The sequence below is a fragment of the Parambassis ranga genome, chromosome 4 (genome assembly GCF_900634625.1).
Source record: "Parambassis ranga chromosome 4, fParRan2.1, whole genome shotgun sequence".
NCBI lineage: Eukaryota > Metazoa > Chordata > Actinopteri > Ambassidae > Parambassis > Parambassis ranga.
Window position 1 is genome coordinate 11,213,630 of NC_041025.1, and position 17,964 is coordinate 11,231,593.

At 44.8% G+C, this 17,964-nt stretch overlaps 1 protein-coding gene across 2 annotated transcripts in view; it reads right to left on the reverse strand.

Moving 5' to 3' along the window:
* The window catches only part of tle5 (TLE family member 5, transcriptional modulator), a 35,216-nt gene extending 19,570 nt beyond the window's left edge, over positions 1–15,646 (reverse strand). The window contains exon 1 of one of the 2 annotated variants that reach the window (XM_028404371.1): positions 14,730–15,646. In XM_028404371.1, coding sequence (XP_028260172.1) covers positions 14,730–14,756 — 27 coding nt within the window. In that variant the 5' untranslated portion in view covers positions 14,757–15,646. The remainder of the gene's footprint in view (positions 1–14,729) is intronic. The other variant, XM_028404370.1, reaches the window with a different exon arrangement.
* Positions 15,647–17,964: the final 2,318 nt, after the last annotated feature.

The following is a 17,964-nucleotide window of genomic DNA, read 5'->3' on the forward strand; positions in this document are numbered from 1 at the left end:
GAGGGCAGAGTTGTTGCTCAAGATCTGATTTCCTCTGCATGAAGTGCAGCATGCAAACGTTTAAAATACCAAAGTTTCTCTGAGTCAATTGCCCCAGGTAGTTGAGGCAGAGGAAACCAAACAAGACAAAGACATCAAAAAGCAATAGGAAGCAAGAAAGGGAGCAAAAAACAAGGCCATAAGGAGCAGATTAAGACTTCCATTAAAAAAGATTTTCTGTCTTTCCCAAAACAGAGTAGTTCAAGCCTTATTCAACAATGCTGGATGTGTCACAAAAACATTTTTAATTAAGCATATTATAATTTGACAAAACAATGCGTTTTCCAAGTGGCTACCAGCCATCAGCTTTTAATTTTAATCATGTATAATTGTGTGATGATGAACCTGTGAAACATGATAATGCAAATTTGTTACTAACTGAGACACACAACAGGCCACATTATAGTGGCTTGGTTGAGCAAATTACACAAAACAACTGTGACTGACTTGCATCTTCATTTAGCCTTGCATTTAACAAGTAATTTGTTAACAGGCTAAATTACACTTGGTGGCATAATTAACTTCTGTAGCCTTTAGGAAAGTGAATTACTTTTTTAACAAAAAAAAAAAACAGTGCGCCTGCTGCTTATCAGCCCTTCTTTGGCTCTAAATCTTCCATGACTTCCAAAGGGTGCTTCTTGTTCTTATTTATGATTGGTTGTTCAACCTGTCTTTGTATTTATCAGCTGTCATTGGTACTTTTTACAAATTCCATTTACTCTGCACTTACAGTTAGGAATAAATCACTGACAGCAACATTCAACTCAAAGGAAGATTATAAGAAACAGGGGAATTTTAATAAGGGATTAGTGCTTGCCAAAGAGGGCAAAAGTAGTAGTTAGCTCTAAGCAGTGGTCAACATCTGGAAGAAGATAAATGTCACACTTTACTTTGTACTTGAAAATGTTTCACAGATTTCTATGACAAATCAGAAAAGCAAAAAAGGAGTTTTGGCTGGTAAGAAAAATTGTAGGCAAAGTCAATGCACATTATAGCACAAAATGCTGCCAACCGGTTTGGAAGAGAGCTGGGACAAAGTCATTAAAGTAGTTTGGAACACATTTAGAGAACAGGTTCCAGTATGTTTTGTATCAAAATCATCCAAATGGCCTAAACACTGGATTAAACATCCAGCAAAGTAAATTCTCACAGTCCCCAATTCTTTTGCTGCTACACAGCCAGAGTATGTGGGCCCCTCCAAATCCTCTGCAATATACACTGCTAACAATGTTTATTATCTATTTCTCTGTCAGTGACCAAAACAAGGTGCTCCACAGGGGCCTGAGAGCCCACAACAGATGGATGCCCATAATGTTAATGAAATACTGCCGTAATATTGTGACACATGCCATCTGCTGTGACAAAAAAAAAGGTGCCTGCATGCTGCGTGAGCGAATATGTTTGTGCAGTAGAAAGGCAAGGCTAATGTGTGTGTGTGCGTATGCTTTTGTTTATGCTACAGACGAAAAGCCTAGACTGCTGTGAAAGAGAAAGATGAGCAAGAGTGTGTAAGAAAGCCTGTGTGTGTGTGTGTGTGTGTGTGTGTGTGTGTGTGTGTGTGTGTGTGTGTGTGTGTGTGTGTGTGTGTGTGCGAGGGAGAGAGTTTTGTGTGTGCACATCTGTGTGTGGGGTGTGATAAGACTCTATGTATGATGCTTGGCTGCCAGAGGAACAAATATTCACTGCCATGAATCATACACAGGGATACACAACAGCCCACACACACACACTCCCTTGGATGTAAAATTTGCATAGTGCACACACACACACAGAGTACCTAAATGTAGGACAATCTCTAATTTGATTCTGCCCTGCTCCTTTGAGACGTAATTAAAGCATTAAAAAGCTTTGTGCGCTGGTGTGGCAATTGAGACAGTCTTCAGCGAATAAATGGGATTCATCGTTTCAGGAAATTGCTGCCCCACCCCCATTCCCCTCCCGCCAACCCACAGCCCACTCATCGTCACTCCCCACACACACACACACACCCACATGTTCCTGGCCTCATCATCTGGTCCAATCCATGTGAAATCTACTGTGAACCATAATGTCTATTTTAAATAAGAATCAGACTTAGGCTGTTTCTGCTCCGTAGATCATTCAACAAAAGCGATGTGAAGGGATGGAGATTACGGAGGGGGGCTCAGCTTAACACACAGATCACACTACAGTGATTAGACACACCAACAATACATGAATACAGTAGAGCATTTAGACACACAAGCAACAAGCAGGGTACATACACAAGCACACAGAAAGAAAAAAAAAAAGAGCGTGTGTGCATGTGCACACACACACAACACACACACACACACACACACACACACACACTCACAATACCAGCAGGATACATTGGAAAACATCCTCCTCAGTATAAATCCTGCCTGAGGGTAGCGGCAGTGTGGGGATTGTATTTCCTGGAGCACTGCCTGACTGTTTACATCTCAGTTGGAGTGTGTTTGTGTGTGGTGTGTGCGTGTGTGTTGGGGGCAGGGATGGAGCCTTGGCATTGTAATCACTCACTAATGACTGGATGTTATCTCACTCCCACTTCTAAATGAAAGCAGAAGATCCACACTGACGAACAGTTGGCCTATTTCTCAATGCCAGGTTGTCTGTTTGCTCCATGGCAACAGTCTCAAGGATGCCATTTGAGCCATCCGCTTCGTCCATCACAGTTTCCCACTGTTCAGTTTGAGTGAAGAGGAGAGACGCAAACACATTATTATTCAAGGATAACGCTTTTCCTAAATGACTGAAAAGAAAAGTGTTCCTGTTGAAAGCAAAACAATCATTAGCCTTTTTTCAGCTGACTTTGTTGGAAAGATTACAAATTGTAGGGGTAAATTAAAGACCAGGTTTGAGCACAGTATGTGTGTGGTTTCACATAAATACAAGGGGTGCACAATACCACTTACTTTCAGGCGTGGGTACACTTACATTTGGATACTTGCAGATATCAACAGTGCCTAATAATAATGGATAATATTTACCATAAAAGTTACAATTACCCCCCTCCATGGACCGCCACCTTACTGTGGTGGAGGGGTTTGAGTGCCCAGATGATCCTAGGAGCTATGTTGTCGGGGGCTTAATGCCCCCAGCAGGGTCTCCCAAGGCAAACAGGTCCTGGGTGATGGGCCAGACTAAGAGCGGTCCAAAAACCCCCTTATGAGGCAAATAAAACCAAGGACCGTGACGTCGCCCGGTATGGCGCAGCCGGGGCCCCACCCTGGAGCCAGGCCCGGGGTTGGGGCTCGAATGCGAGCGCCTGGTGGCCGGGCCTTTCCCCACGGGGCCCGGCCGGGCTTAGCCCGAAGGAGCGACGTGGGGCCGACCTCCCATGGGCCCACCACCGGTGGGAGGAACCGTAAGGGGCCGGTGCAGAGTGGATTGGGTGGCAGTCGAAGGCGGGGGCCTCGGCGACCTGATCACCGGACACAGAAACTGGCTCTGGGGACATGGAATGTCACCTCGCTGGGGGGGAAGGAGCCTGAGCTTGTGCGGGAGGCCGAGCGGTACCGACTAGATATAGTCGGGCTCGCCTCCACGCACAGCTTGGGTTCTGGAACTCAACTCCTTGAGAGGGGTTGGACTCTCTTCTATTCTGGAGTTGCCCATGGTGAGAGGCGGCGGGCTGGTGTGGGCTTGCTTATAGCCCCACAGCTTAGCTGCCATGTGTTGGAGTTTTCCCCAGTATGTGAGAGGGTCGCCTCCCTGCGCCTCCGGGTTGGGGAGAGGTCTCTCACTGTGGTTTCGGCGTATGCGCCGAACAGCAGTGTAGAGTACTTGACCTTCTTACAGTCTCTGGGAGGGGTGCTGGATGGCACCCCAACCGGGGACTCTGTCATCTTGCTGGGAGACTTCAACGCCCACGTGGGCAGTGACAGTAACACCTGGAGAGGCGTGATTGGGAGGAACGGCCTCCCCGATCTGAACCCGAGTGGTGTTTTGTTATTGGACTTCTGTGCTGGGCATGGTTTGTCCATAACGAACACCATGTTCGAGCACAAGGTTGTCCATCGGTGCACCTGGCACCAGGACACCCCAGGCCGGAGGTCAATGATCGATTTTGTAATCGTGTCAGCTGACCTTCGACCTTGTGTTTTGGACACTCGGGTGAAGAGAGGGGCTGAGCTGTCAACTGATCACTACCTGGTGGTGAGTTGGATCCGTTGGCGGGGGAAGAGGCTGGACGGGCCCGGCAGGCCCAAACGTACTGTGCGGGTCTGCTGGGAGCGTTTGGCCGAACCCTCCGCTAGGGAGATCTTCAACTCCCACCTCCGGGAGAGCTTCACCCAGATTCCGAGGGAGGCTGGAGACATTGAGTCGGAGTGGACTATGTTTTCCACCTCCATTGTCGATGCAGCTGTCCGAAGCTGCGGCCGCAAGGCCTCTGGTGCCTGTCGTGGCGGCAATCCCCGGACCCGGTGGTGGACACCGGAGGTCAGGGATGCCGTCAAGCTGAAGAAGGAGTCCTATCGGGCCTGGTTGGCTTGTGGGACTCCTGAAGCAGCTGATAGGTATCGGCAGGCCAAGCGTGCTGCAGCAAGGGCAGTTGTAGAGGCAAAAACTTGGGCCTGGGAGGAGTTCGGGGAGGCCATGGAGGAGGACTATCGGTCAGCCTCAAAGAGATTCTGGCAAACCGTCCGGCGCCTCAGGAGGGGGAAGCAGTACTCTGCCAACACTGTATTCAGTGGAGGTGGGGAGCTGTTGACCTCGACTGAGGGGGTGGTTGGACGGTGGAAAGAGTACTTTGAGGGTCTCCTCAATCCCACCAACACGCCTTCCATTATGGAAGCGGAGGCTGATGACTCAGTGGTGGACTCATTCATCACCTGTGCTGAAGTTGCCGAGGTAGTCAAAAAGCTCCCCGGCGGCAAGGCACCGGGGGTGGACGAGATTCGCCCTGGGTACCTTAAGTCTCTGGATGTTGTGGGGCTGTCTTGGCTGACACGCCTCTGCAACACCCTCCTCTACCCTCACCTATGGTCATGAGCTTTGGGTAGTGACCGAAAGAATGAGATCGCGAATACAGGCGGCCGAAATGAGTTTCCTTCGAAGGGTGGCTGGGCGCTCCCTTAGAGATAGGGTGAGAAGCTCAGTCACCCGAGAGGAGCTCGGAGTAGAGCCGCTGCTCCTCCACATCGAGAGGAGCCAGCTGAGGTGGCTCGGGCATCTGGTTCGGATGCCTCCTGGACGCCTCCCTGGGGAGGTGTTCCGGGCATGTCCCACTGGGAGGAGGCCCCGGGGAAGACCCAGGACGCGGTGGAGAGACTATGTCTCTCGGCTGGCCTGGGAACGCCTCGGGATTCCCCCAGAGGAGCTGGAGGAAGTGTCTGGTGAGAGGGAAGTCTGGGTGTCCCTGCTTAGACTGCTGCCCCCGCGACCCGGCCCCGGATAAGCGGTAGAAGATGGATGGATGGATGGTTACAATTACCACAAAAGTCCCTTCTGAAGACAATATGTGCTCAAGCTTTGAGAAAGGACCAGTCCACTGCACAGTGAAGAGTGCACTGCTGGGCTAAATGTCAGTGTTGTGTTTTATGTGTGCCTGGCTGTGAATGTGACTGCATAGGTGTTCCTGTTATACTATTTTAAAACCTCCCTGAAGAGTCTGTTCTACAGGACTGTACAATCAGCATTGACTCACACTGTCTTCTCAAAAAGAGGTCAGATTCTTAGGACATGTGGTCAGCATCACCATCTGATGGTTTTTGATTTGTATGGCACATATTGTCCCTAACTGAGAAAGTCTGACACCCCCATTAGTAGGTTGAACTTGACAAAACTGCCAAACTAGTCTGCTCATGTTATGACTATGACAACTTATCCATATCCCTGGGCAGAGGCATTTGCACCTTGAATAGATAGCTAGCTGTGTGAAACATTAAGATGCTACAGAAATACAGGCTAATGTCCTCAAGCTAAATATTTCACACACTCTTACAGAAGGGGTACATTAATAGCACCAATGACCACCTTTAGAGAACAACACTAAAGAACAGGGGCATCCTTACATGCCTTAAGCGGCACAAAGACATAAGACACCAAAACAGGGCTAAAATAATGACTTTACCACAACATAACAATAGGAGGTGTCCAAAGCCCATTTTTTTCTGCGTGAAACTTTCTACAGAGAGGGTTCCCCAGTCAAATCTGATCTGTGCACTGGTGTACAAAACACATGGAGTCTGTGTCTAACATTTGGGCAAACCTTTCAGCAAATATCCATCATGACATGATTCACCGAGCCAGACACTGAGGGCTTAAGCCTTTTGCTAATACACCAGCCCCAAACAAGATCGCATCCTCCATCTAAGAATAGCTCCAACCAAACAATTCCATCTAAATATCCCGGATTAGTGTTCGGTCTAAAGCATATGAGCCCAGTGATCTGAAAGAGGGACAGGGCTAACTGGCCTGCATCCAAGCTCACCACAGCCAGCTCAGTCTGGGCCAAAAGGAAAGCCTTGCTATGTTAGCTATGTGTGCGAGAGGAGAGGCAGAGGAATAGGATTGTGTCTTCAGCCGCTCTGGACAGGGGCTTTAGAGCGCGGGGAGAGCCTAATCCTGTTTCGGCCAGGAATTTGATTTTGATTATTATCTCTCACAAACCAAGCGGAGGCTTACCCCCATTTCTGCACCGTTATCCCCACAACACACACACACACACACCTCCCTCTTGCTGCCCAACAGATTTGACCTCGTTAAGATGCTTTAAAGGGGATTATTCTACTTTTATCACTTCGAGTGAAGTGCCCTTGCAAACATAGGCTTGGCATGGCTTGGCTTCCCACCCTCTGCAGAACTATCTTGACCCCATGAGCAAGGCCAGCCAAGCACACAGTACACACAAACACACAAACATGACAGTTGAGGCACACTGCCCTGCAAACACTGATGCCGCACAAACACAGACACACACACACACACACACACAGTAAAAGAGTAAAGAGATTGCAAAGCCAAGGGAAGTGGGCAATTTGTCAAGAGTGGGGAAAGTGGTAAGGCCGACATGACTGTGGGTTTGGAGACCATGGCTGAGATTAAAGCCAGGCGCGCAGAAGGGGGGCTTTAAGATTACACCCAGTACGGTTGTGCAGATGATTGATGCCTGCTTGTAAAAACCAAGGTTATTACTTACAACCGTCAGCGAAAGAGGAAAGACGGGGAGGGAGGAAAGAAAGATTAGTCCCTCTGTTTGCAACAAGTAAGTGGACAATAAAAGCATGGTGGGGACACTAGGGAACTTCTATTTTATATTCTTTTCTGAGGGGCCTGCACTTTGTTCTTTTATATGAACAGCTGCTCAAATTTCGATCCATTCATTTTGAGTGTTGAATCATGATGCCATGTTTAGACTGACAGTATCTTTGTGTCCAAAAAAAGGTTGGTTAAAGCATTTAAAGATGCTTCACCTTCACCTGTAAGAGCCATGACACATCAAGCTGATGATCAGTCATTGACATCTTCTGCTATTGAATGTCGTTACCATACTGCTGTGCACCCTGTGGCTGCAGTATGCAGCAGTCTTTCAGTGAAACAGATCTGTCGGACTGCATGAGAAGAGAAACAAGAATCAGGAGGGCATACAGAAGTTTTGTCTCATTTTTCATCCTTATCTTATCTGACCACTCCAATACACAGATTTTATAAGAACACATCCATCAGGAGCCATCTGTTGTGAGACATTGTTATGAAAGTCCCAAGAAAGCATTTCAACACTAAAGGCTGTTCCATACTCCACGAGAACAGAGAACAGAGAACTCGCTCCACGGGTGGTAAGAGTAAAAAAAAAGTTTGTCTCGGCACGGAGGTACCATACTCCGCAAGACATGTGTGTGCAGAACTCCCTCATATGGCCCTCCTATGCAGCGCACGTCACACACAAAAGGTTGACAAAGGTTGTGCGCACAGTCGTGGTTACCTGGCCTAACGAGCTGATAATGCTCAGGGAAGATGGCGTACAGCATGACAATAGATAGAAGATCAGTGTAGCTGACTGTAGCAGACCTCTGGTCTGTGTGAGTTTAATTCTGTGAATGTGAGGTTCAATACTGGGATTAGTTTTTATCGCCACCTTTTGGACAGACACTGTCCTCTGTGCGCTGTGTTTCTCCGTTGTACTTCCTCCTCCTGTCTGTGTGTTCTGTACCTGAAGAAGCTCTTGCGCTTCTCCACATTCATCACGCCCAAAATAAATTCCGACCAATCACAACATGGTTGACGCACAGCCTTGAGAGAAAAAGTTCTGCCCAGGGAATGTGTCCGAGAGCACTGCACAACGGGCGGTCCAAGAGAAAAATGATGTCATTTTGTGGGTGTAACGTCGGCAGGGGGAAGGGAGTTCTCTGTTCTTGTGGAGTATGGATCCAGCTTAAGGTAAACCCTAGCACTATTTAAAACAAAGCTCTATCTTCTATGTGTAAATGTCCTTAGCTTGTGTAACACTGACAGGACGTCCTGTCGCAAATACCAACGACGTAACTGACAGGTACTGGTGTTTACTCAGGAACAGCAGGATGCCAGCTCTGTCACAGCAGGACAGGGATAACACCTGCCAACCTGTATTCTGAATACAACACACCAGCAACCAGTATAGTTTGATTGTGGTCTGTCCTCAATTTCCCCTCCAGCAATTGAGGTTTGCTGGGAATTTTCATGGTGACTAAAAGGGGATCTTAGTAGGGATGAAGCATTATATTGTTTCAATTGTGGCCTTTAATGCTCTTTGGCCTATGAACTGAGCAGCTAATTCTCTTGTCTGGACTGGTGCATTGTCGTGTATGATGGCAATTCTATGGGCCGTGGCCAAGCCGAGCCAATCATGCCGCCTCCCATCGAGCCGCTTTGTTCCAGCCCATCGCTCCGTCTGCTCTGGGGAAGGGCTACTCCACCAACCACCTTCTCTCTTCCCACCTCCTACATTCTCTTTGTAGAAGGGCACTGCTGAATACTGACGCTGTTCTTCACTCCAAATCCAACTTCACCCGTACAAAATGCATATGCACATGCACACTACCTGATGAGCCCTTTGACTCTATCTGAACATGACATGCCAACTAACTGCCAATTAAATTTTTTTTGTATTCACACAGAACATCTTTCAGGCATGCACGCACACACAAATGCACACAAACACAATCTTAAATGTATACAAAAAAGGCCATCCCACACAAACTAAGCTGTCAATTACTCATGAATTTGTAAAATGACAGCATGCATGCTGCTTCCATAAATGCAGCAGAGGCACATACACACACACACACGGCTCTGCAGATTTGGTACCACTCAGCCGACATCTGTTTTTATTTATATTCATGTTCTTTCTGGTTTGCTGCAGCTCTTTGTGTAAAGCAAAGCGGGCCGAGCTGACAAAGAAGATCAGATACAGTCTGACTTGTTTTCAATAATATTTCAGGCAATGCAGTGTTAAAATAAATCTTTATAATTACAAGAGAAAATCAATTTTAGGCAAGTTCAAAATAATGACATTGTCTGTCAGTATCAAGTCAGATGCTGCTCTGGTGTACACTGTGAACTCCAAAGGGAAGCAGTTTATTCTCTTAGCAATCATACTTAAGAATTGGGTTGCAGCATTTTAGGGGTCACTTCCTTTAGCTTCCCTAATTGCTATGCAGCCTAGAAAATTTTATGTCCTACAAATAATTTTAGAGCAGCCCTAGTTACCATTTTTTGAGCTTTGGCAGGAATCAGTAGTGAATATTGAGACCAAGACAATATACAAATTCATGTATTTGGTCAATACTTCTGTCCTAAGTGTTGGCTGATATTTTACAAAGAAAAGCGCTAGGTTGAGCTATAATCCAGCTCAGGTGATCCCCACATGATGCCCTTGCATGTTTATACTAAACCAAAAAAAAAAATCAGACATGATTATACTCCCATGTTTGCTTTAAGCTTGAATACTGCAATCCTACAACAACCCAGTGCAGTGAATCCCATGTGTTTTAAAGACATGTCCTGGTGTTGTGTACATGCACACAAAATTATTCTTCCATATAAGGTGTGTGTGTGTGTGTGCACTGTTTACAACAAATGAATACAAAGCACACAGGAAAGCTGCTGGCTTCTTCTTATTGCTTTTGTGTTATCTGTTTTTAGGAATGAAGTAGAAAAGTTGCGTAGGTCACCATTGTGGACAGTTTTATGGGCATACAAGCTTGCTACATGTAGCCAGCTGATAGAAGTACAAGTGAGCATTTGAATGGGCATTCACATGCACCTTTTCTGCCTACTTAAAGTTAAGTCAGTGTGTCTGTGTGATCAACAAGAGAAAGGCTGCACCAGTCTACACCCCTCCCCTTTAAACCAACCCAAAAGCATTTTGACAATCATCCACTGTGGCCCTTCACAAAAATCAACATCACCTGTGACCCGTGGCCTCAACTCGGCCACTCAAAAGTAGGGCCTCCTGCAGGGTGGTGGTGTTTGGGAGGGGTGGGGGGTATGCAGGTCCATGTTTGTCATGCTAATCAGCTGGCCTAACCTTAGCGACCCAGACATCTGCTGGCCTGCGTGTGTCAAGCCCCACATTCAATTTGTTCCCCACATACAAAAAGCAGATAAGACTCTTGAGGCTGGTAAGAATGTCTGTGTGTATGTGTGTTCTTGTTGTTGATGTTGTAAGGGAAAAATCCTTTTATTCCTATGCATGTACTAGAGCAATAATTACCAGCAGTGTCCAGTACTCCCCCATCAAAAGACACACACAGCCAGGCTTGTAGCTCTTTCTCTCTCACTCACTCACAGACACACACACTTCCCTGTGTGTGTCTGTGAGTGAGAAATGTGTGTGTGTGCAGCAGAGCGATGGAGCAGGGGTGGGGGGAGTTTGTTTAATGGGCAAGACAGGGGACCGTGGGGATTAAGCTCCCCCCAGCTGGAGGCTTTAGAGAAAAGGCTGGGGGCTGTTCTGTTAATTCAAGTGGGCTTAATAATGCCTGTGCACCCTCTGCCCCTGACCCTCCCACCACTACATCAGATCTGGGAGGAAACGCATGATAAAGGGAGACAAGGAGGAGGAGGAGGAGGTGGTAGTGTGTGTGTGTGTGTGTGTGTGTGTGTGTGTGTGTGTGTGTGTCTGCAACCTGTGGCCATTTCTACAGTTGAGCATGGGCTCAGGGGAGACTTGAGAGATTTCACCTCCATATTACTTGCAGTACTCTCTGGCTTTGGCACCAGGCCTTTCTGTTGCTCCACTTTCACACCACAGCCAGCTTTGTTGAAGCTGCATTAGGATTAATCAACACCCAAACAATATGGCAAATGCTGTCAACTGGGTCAGGCACAGTGCCACGATCAAATGAGGGCTTTTTCCCTCTTAAACCAATGAACTGTGCCCGTAACCTGCAACAGGGGATTAAAAATGTGCCTGTTTAAATAATAATAATAATAATAATAATAAATAAAAAAAAGGGATCCCTGTTAATACTTGGAAACCTCTCTTTTACACTGGATAGAAAGACCCACTACTATCTGGCTTTTGTGTCCAATAGGAAAATTTCAGGCTCTATGAGTATAGATGTAATAGAAAGATAGGAAAGGAATTGACTGCCATCTACACCAAGGCTTCCAAGCATGTATGCCAACTCCTGTGTAAATACGGTATAAGGCCACACCTGATCAGTTCTATAGATAATATGCATCTATACGACCAAAACAATCCAGTGTAATTTAAACCCATCTAGAGCACTAAGAGCAGTGGACAAACAGTAAAAAACTTCCCAGGATGAGAAAGAAAATCCATCTCTTGTGTATATATAAAATCTAAAAGCAGATTGTCCTCTGCCATTAGGCCTTTCACATTCACATTAACAAAATAAACTGCTTAAAGCATCTCAGTAAAGGCAACAGGAAACGCTGTATCATTATTTTAATGCAATGTAACCGCACATCACCACCATCATGTACATAGTTTCCTCTGTGGGTTCTCTGCTGCTATCAAAGGGGCAAAGCTGACAAAAGATGATCCTTGATTGTGTACATCCACTGTGGAATTGTAAAGCTTTTGTTCACATCATACGCCAAGAAGGAACTTTAAAGCTAACATTTCTACATATGTGAGAAAAGGAGAATAAATGAGAAAGCAGATCTAGAGGAGGGTGAGTACGTTTGAGAGACCCATCATCTGTCGTTATGCAGCTGTGCTGTTACTCTCTCATCCTCCAGCTCCTTATCTGTGACACTCATATCTATATGGGTGTCACACATTCTCCCCATCCTTGGACCCTGTGACAGCAGCAGCAGCTGCTGAAAAGAGCCAAGATTTCAAGGAGGGGAGGACATGTATGTATGAACAGAACGAGGAAAGCCACAGTGGAGGCAGTTGGAAATGAATGGCTGTAGTCAGTTAAGACTGGACCAGCTGCAGCTCCTGTGAAGAGACATGTTAAATTCCCAAAACCCATTTTTAATCCTGTGCGCTGGGTCTTAATACTCCAATCAAGCAGCATAAGGGCACTCAATTGGATTAGAAAAAATAACTTCGCAGACAGGCAGACGGGCAGGAGTGGAGTGGCCCAGCTGCTCTCACCTTGGAAAAAGGTGACTGAGTTCTCACCCCATCAGGAGGTGACTGTTTGAAAGAAGGGCTGTAAGATGTCCACCACCACTACATCTTAAAACATTTGCTACGTTCATGCCTTGCATCCATATGACTCAAATCTTTTAGGACATCTTAAAAAAAGAGACATTTAAAAAAGCTGCCCCCATCTTAGATTTATGTTCAAACATATAATCAAAGGGACTGTGATGGATGAGAGCAAGAGGGACAAAGAGGGACAAAGTTCAAGGCACAATGTTGTGACAACACAGCATGTCTGTGGGACACTATTGTTCCTGTGATTCGCAGAGAATGGTTATGTGATATGCATTTTTAGAGATGACAGAAAATATTCTAAGAAACGTTGCTTAAATGTTGAAAGGGACAAATCCTTGGAATGTAGAGTTCAAGTAACTAATATACTCTAACATCACAATTAATAAACTCTGATAATCCATAATCCATACACTGCAACCACAAAGGGGTTCCTGTTGTGAAGAATAAAAGTGAAGACACGCAGGAGAAAACAAAAGATCACAGCTTCTCGCTCAAAGAGTGAGCAGTCTACGAGTCTCTGTCATCATTTGCATGGAGCTGCACCAACCATGACATGGGTTTTTGTTTGTAACCTGCTTTTGAAGACAAAGAAACAAGCACCGTCACAACCTTTTCCACAGATATTATTCACACCCGGTTGCTTCGTTTTCAATCACTGCATTGTTTATTTGACGAATCATCATTCCCCTTCATTTTCATTAAGTAAAACTGATCTAACTTCTCACCGATCATTTTCACCTGCTGTTCTACACTCCACAAATCCACAAATAGGGCGTATTTTACAATCTGAATAATTGGTCCAACCTCATGCTAAAACTACTCTAACGTAGATAACAAGGCGTCAGATCTAAACAAGTACTAAACTACTGCAGCCACTGAGATAAAACTCAGAGTAAAATGAATGATATCTGTAAAACTATTTATGATCAATGATAATGAAGTTTTTTCCAAACTGGATTTTCAGACACAAACATCTGCATTTTAACTTACTGGTCTTTAACACCTTTATGGGATTTTATTGATCTGACAAGCTAGGCTGCTACCAGAGGTTCCCAAATCCTTACATCCTGTTTTCAGGTCTGGGGACTCACATAATCATCACCATCATCTGCATCAGCAGCAGAAGCAGCAGCAGCACAATCAGTCAACCACAGACTGAGTGCCAAAGGGCAAACCATTCATGTCACAAGACATTCAGGTTCCAGCTCCAGCAAACAACACTTACCCTTTCTGCTGCTCAAAGAACTAGTGGTGGAAACAACACATTTCCAGAGAGACACAAAGGGCACAGTCCCCAATAACAAAACAGTCTACCTGCTGGTGTGCCTGATTGATACTTGCACTAGATACCCAAAATGATCAACCAAAACTAAGAGGGGGGAAACACCATATCTCAGAGCAGGCAGGTTTCTTAATAATATTAATTTCAGACTAGACACCAACCAAAAACAACAACAATTTAATCAGAAACCCACAACTAATAGAATTACTGCTGGGCACTTCTACTGCACCAAGTGACACAGTTCTGCTAGTTACTAAACATGCATGTATGACCAATGGGCTGGGAGACCTCATCACTGATGAATGCATGGCCTGGTCTGAGTTTCTGTTACCATGGAAACCTGAGATTTAGGGGGAACAGAGGAGATGTGCGCATTTTCCTGTCAGCCTGCCAGGTGCATTTTGTATGGACACCATTTTTTTCTATTTTTTTTTTTAAATATCGTTTGTAAAATAAATGAGACTTAATCGACACACCATGCATTTGAAGATGACTTCATTGACATCACCTGGAACAAAGTTTAACAGCTTCCAGTGCAAATTCAGAATATTTTCTGATATTTCCAACCGCACATCTTCTGCAGAACTTACTAGAACTTTACAGCACTTTCCCTCTGTCCCATAAATGTCCTGTCTGTGATAAAACATTACACTAAAAACAAGTTGCATAAATCATTTCTCCTCCTAACTAAACCTGCCAAGAAAAAAAACACTCGGTACCTAATTTGCTGCACAAATGTCACATTATATAAAAAAGAAAAAGAAAAGAAAAAGAATCACTTACTGAGTGTCTTGATTGTGGAAACATCATGTCAGTTCCTTGTTTGTTGCCTTCCTTTTCCAAATTAACTGTGTGGCCGGTGTTTATGTTTTCCTCTGGTCCTTTGTCCACAGCTTGCCCAGCCTAACACAGGAGCTGTCCAGCGTTAGCAGGATGACTAGCTAACAGTAGCTAGCGGGATCTGCCCCCCTCAAAAATCTAAAAATGAAGCCGAATAAACGCGAGGTAAAGAGTCGCCGTGATATCCGCATTCAGCGGTACCTGTCCCGACCCCGTATTTACTGTGTGTGTGAACAGGAAACCACCATCAGTGCCTGGCTCCTCTCGGGCTAAGCTAGCTAATTCTTCAAAAGCTGTCAGTCAAAATGATTCATCGCTGTTGCAAAGCTTTCCGCCTCAACGCACAAGCGGCAGCGGTGCGAGCTCAACGCATGTAAATTAATAACGTTATGCACACACACACACACACACACATACACACAAGATCTTACACACACACACACACTAGCGCGCGCGCACACACACACTGAGGTGTTTGGATGTAGCTAGCGTAATGTCTCCTTCTGTCGTCTTCAAAGCTTCCAGTTCCTTCAGCCAGCTGCGAGCACGCTGATGAAAAAGTGAAGAAAAACCTCCGGTGTAACACCCAGAAATAACAAAATGTCTGCGGGTTCGCTTAAGTTGAATCTCCGCTTTTAGTCCAACGGCAACAAATTGGTGTAAGGACAAAAACCTGACAGGATACAACTGGACTCGAAACTGAAATCTTTTTCCGAGTTGAAGCTGTGAACGTTTCTCCTGTCTGAACCTGAGGCTGTGAAATGAGAGTGGATTTGTTTGCGGTAAGTGAAGCCAGAAAGTCAGTCCATTCCAGGAGCTGGTGGTGGAGAGGCGAGACGCTGCCGAGCTGAACGCCCCACACAGAAACACGGCGTGTAGAAGAGCCGGGGGGAGCCGCTCTACACGGCGCGGATCTACACCACAGCAGCAGCAGCAGCTGATGTCTGAGCAGCGAGCGCCTCACGTGGACAGGTCAGCAGCACGCGAGCGCCCGCGCGGCAGGAGGAGGTGCGTGGGGAGGTCCCACGAAAAATCACGACCTGTGGACTCTTTCCACAAGTTGGGCTGGAGTCTTCCGGAAATCCTCTGACCCAGTTCTCCGTCCATCTGGTCCAAATTCACTCCTCACACATCAACTCTGTGGATAATAATCTGGTCCACTTCCTGCCTAGTATATCCACCCACAGCATGTGGCTCAGTGCTCATGGTGGGGCTGGTTGGTGTGTGTGCGTCATTTAGCATAACAACAACAACAACAACAATGATAATATTAATAATAATATTAATAAGCAACCAATCACAAATGTTGAACTAAAGAACTTCCTGTTGTCACATTGAAAAACATAAATTTCTGTATAGGCCATGTTAATTTTAAATCAGATGTCAGCAACACCTCTAAAAACTGTTGGATTGTTGTGTAATGCTAAAACACACACACACACACACACCGGCTGAAACAGCTAACAGCTAATGAGGTTAATTGGCACCAGATCAGTGACATAAACATTAAATAAAAACATCACAGATTCTCAGTAGCACAGTGCTGCTCAGAAGTTTGTGAAGCCTTTTTATATTTAATTTTTATATTTCTGCATAAGTATGACCCAAAACATCTACTGACAGTGGAAAAAGAGAACCTACTCAAACAAATGAAACGTTTCACGTTGTCATGTATTCAGTCAGGATAATGATCCAATGTGATTATATTAACAGTATGTGAACCGTCACAGTCTGCTGTGTGAACCCTTGTGCTGCAATAACAGTAACATTACATTTCATTTTGATTAGTACAGAATATTCTGAAGTGCTCACAAACAGGCAAGCAGCACTGTATAGATGCTGGAAGGGTCTGAGTTCAGAGAAGATTGATTCAAGTGAAGCACAACTGTGCTGTGAGCCGATTAATCCACGTGTGAAATTCATCTGAAAATCATGGATGCATGCGGGAGGACAGGGCACATCTGTGAGCACACAGTCATGTATGGGTTGTGTATCAGTGACAGTATCATTATATTAGAATGATCTAATGCACGTTTTAAAGACATTACACTGAAATATTCTCAGGTAAATACCTAAAAATGTGTTGCTGAGGAGTGCTGACCTTGTTTTTAGAACGACTATTGTAAACAGTAAAATGAATCACATCACATGTGTATGTAGCTGCAGAACATAAACTCACCTTCCTGATAGCTGGTGTGCTCCATGAGCTCTTCTTTGTTGGTGCAGCTCCTGTTATCCTGTAAAATTAGTTCCACTTAAAGCACATTATTAAACCAGCCACATTTGAGTTAATTTAATATTTACTGCACATGTATAGTGTATGTGATGTATAAAACCAACAGTTCAATAATGTGGTGAATGCATTCAGAAATTATACAAGGACTGTACAAGGATGCAATAAGAGAGTATAGGAACATATTTTATTCCAATTTAAAACATTTAAAGGAGAAGGCTATGTAAAAATCATTTTCATGTTTGAATGAGGTTCAGGCAACAGTGGTTGAAATGAAACATACAAAAAGAGAAATATGGCTAAAATACTGTAAATCAATAACCATTAGGACCCTTTTCTCAAGGGCATTGCATGAATAGAATATCTCACCCGCCCACTCCCTCCCCTACCTGACAAACACATGCACTTAAAATGACACTTATCTTAAAAACAGCAGTTCATCATTAATCTTAAATATAGAATAAAATTGTCCTTTTTTTGTTAATTAATCATACTTAGTGTTTGTTTTAAAAACTGGACCATGAAATTCACAGGCCCTCTGATTTTTCACAACATTGGCACTTGTTAAGAATCTGGCTTTACAAAGAAAGGGGATTGGCACACTCATTGTACAGAATTTACATTTGGTATACTTAAAAAAGAAAAAAAGAAAAAAAATCAAACAAAAAAATACATTACTTTCAATTTGTACACCACTACACAAAGTTAACTCTTTAAAAAAAAAAAAAAAAACATCTGTCATCTTAAGTGGTCCTAAATACATGTCTTAAGGTGTGTCAACCTTCCAAAGAGAAAACACAATGCAAAGATAGCTTTTAATATCACTGTATGTCCATCCCTCTAACCACAATGGAGCTCAAGCATAAGCGATAGCCATCGACATGTACACACACACATACACACACACAGCGACCTCAGAGTACCAACGAGCGCGCTTGAATGGAC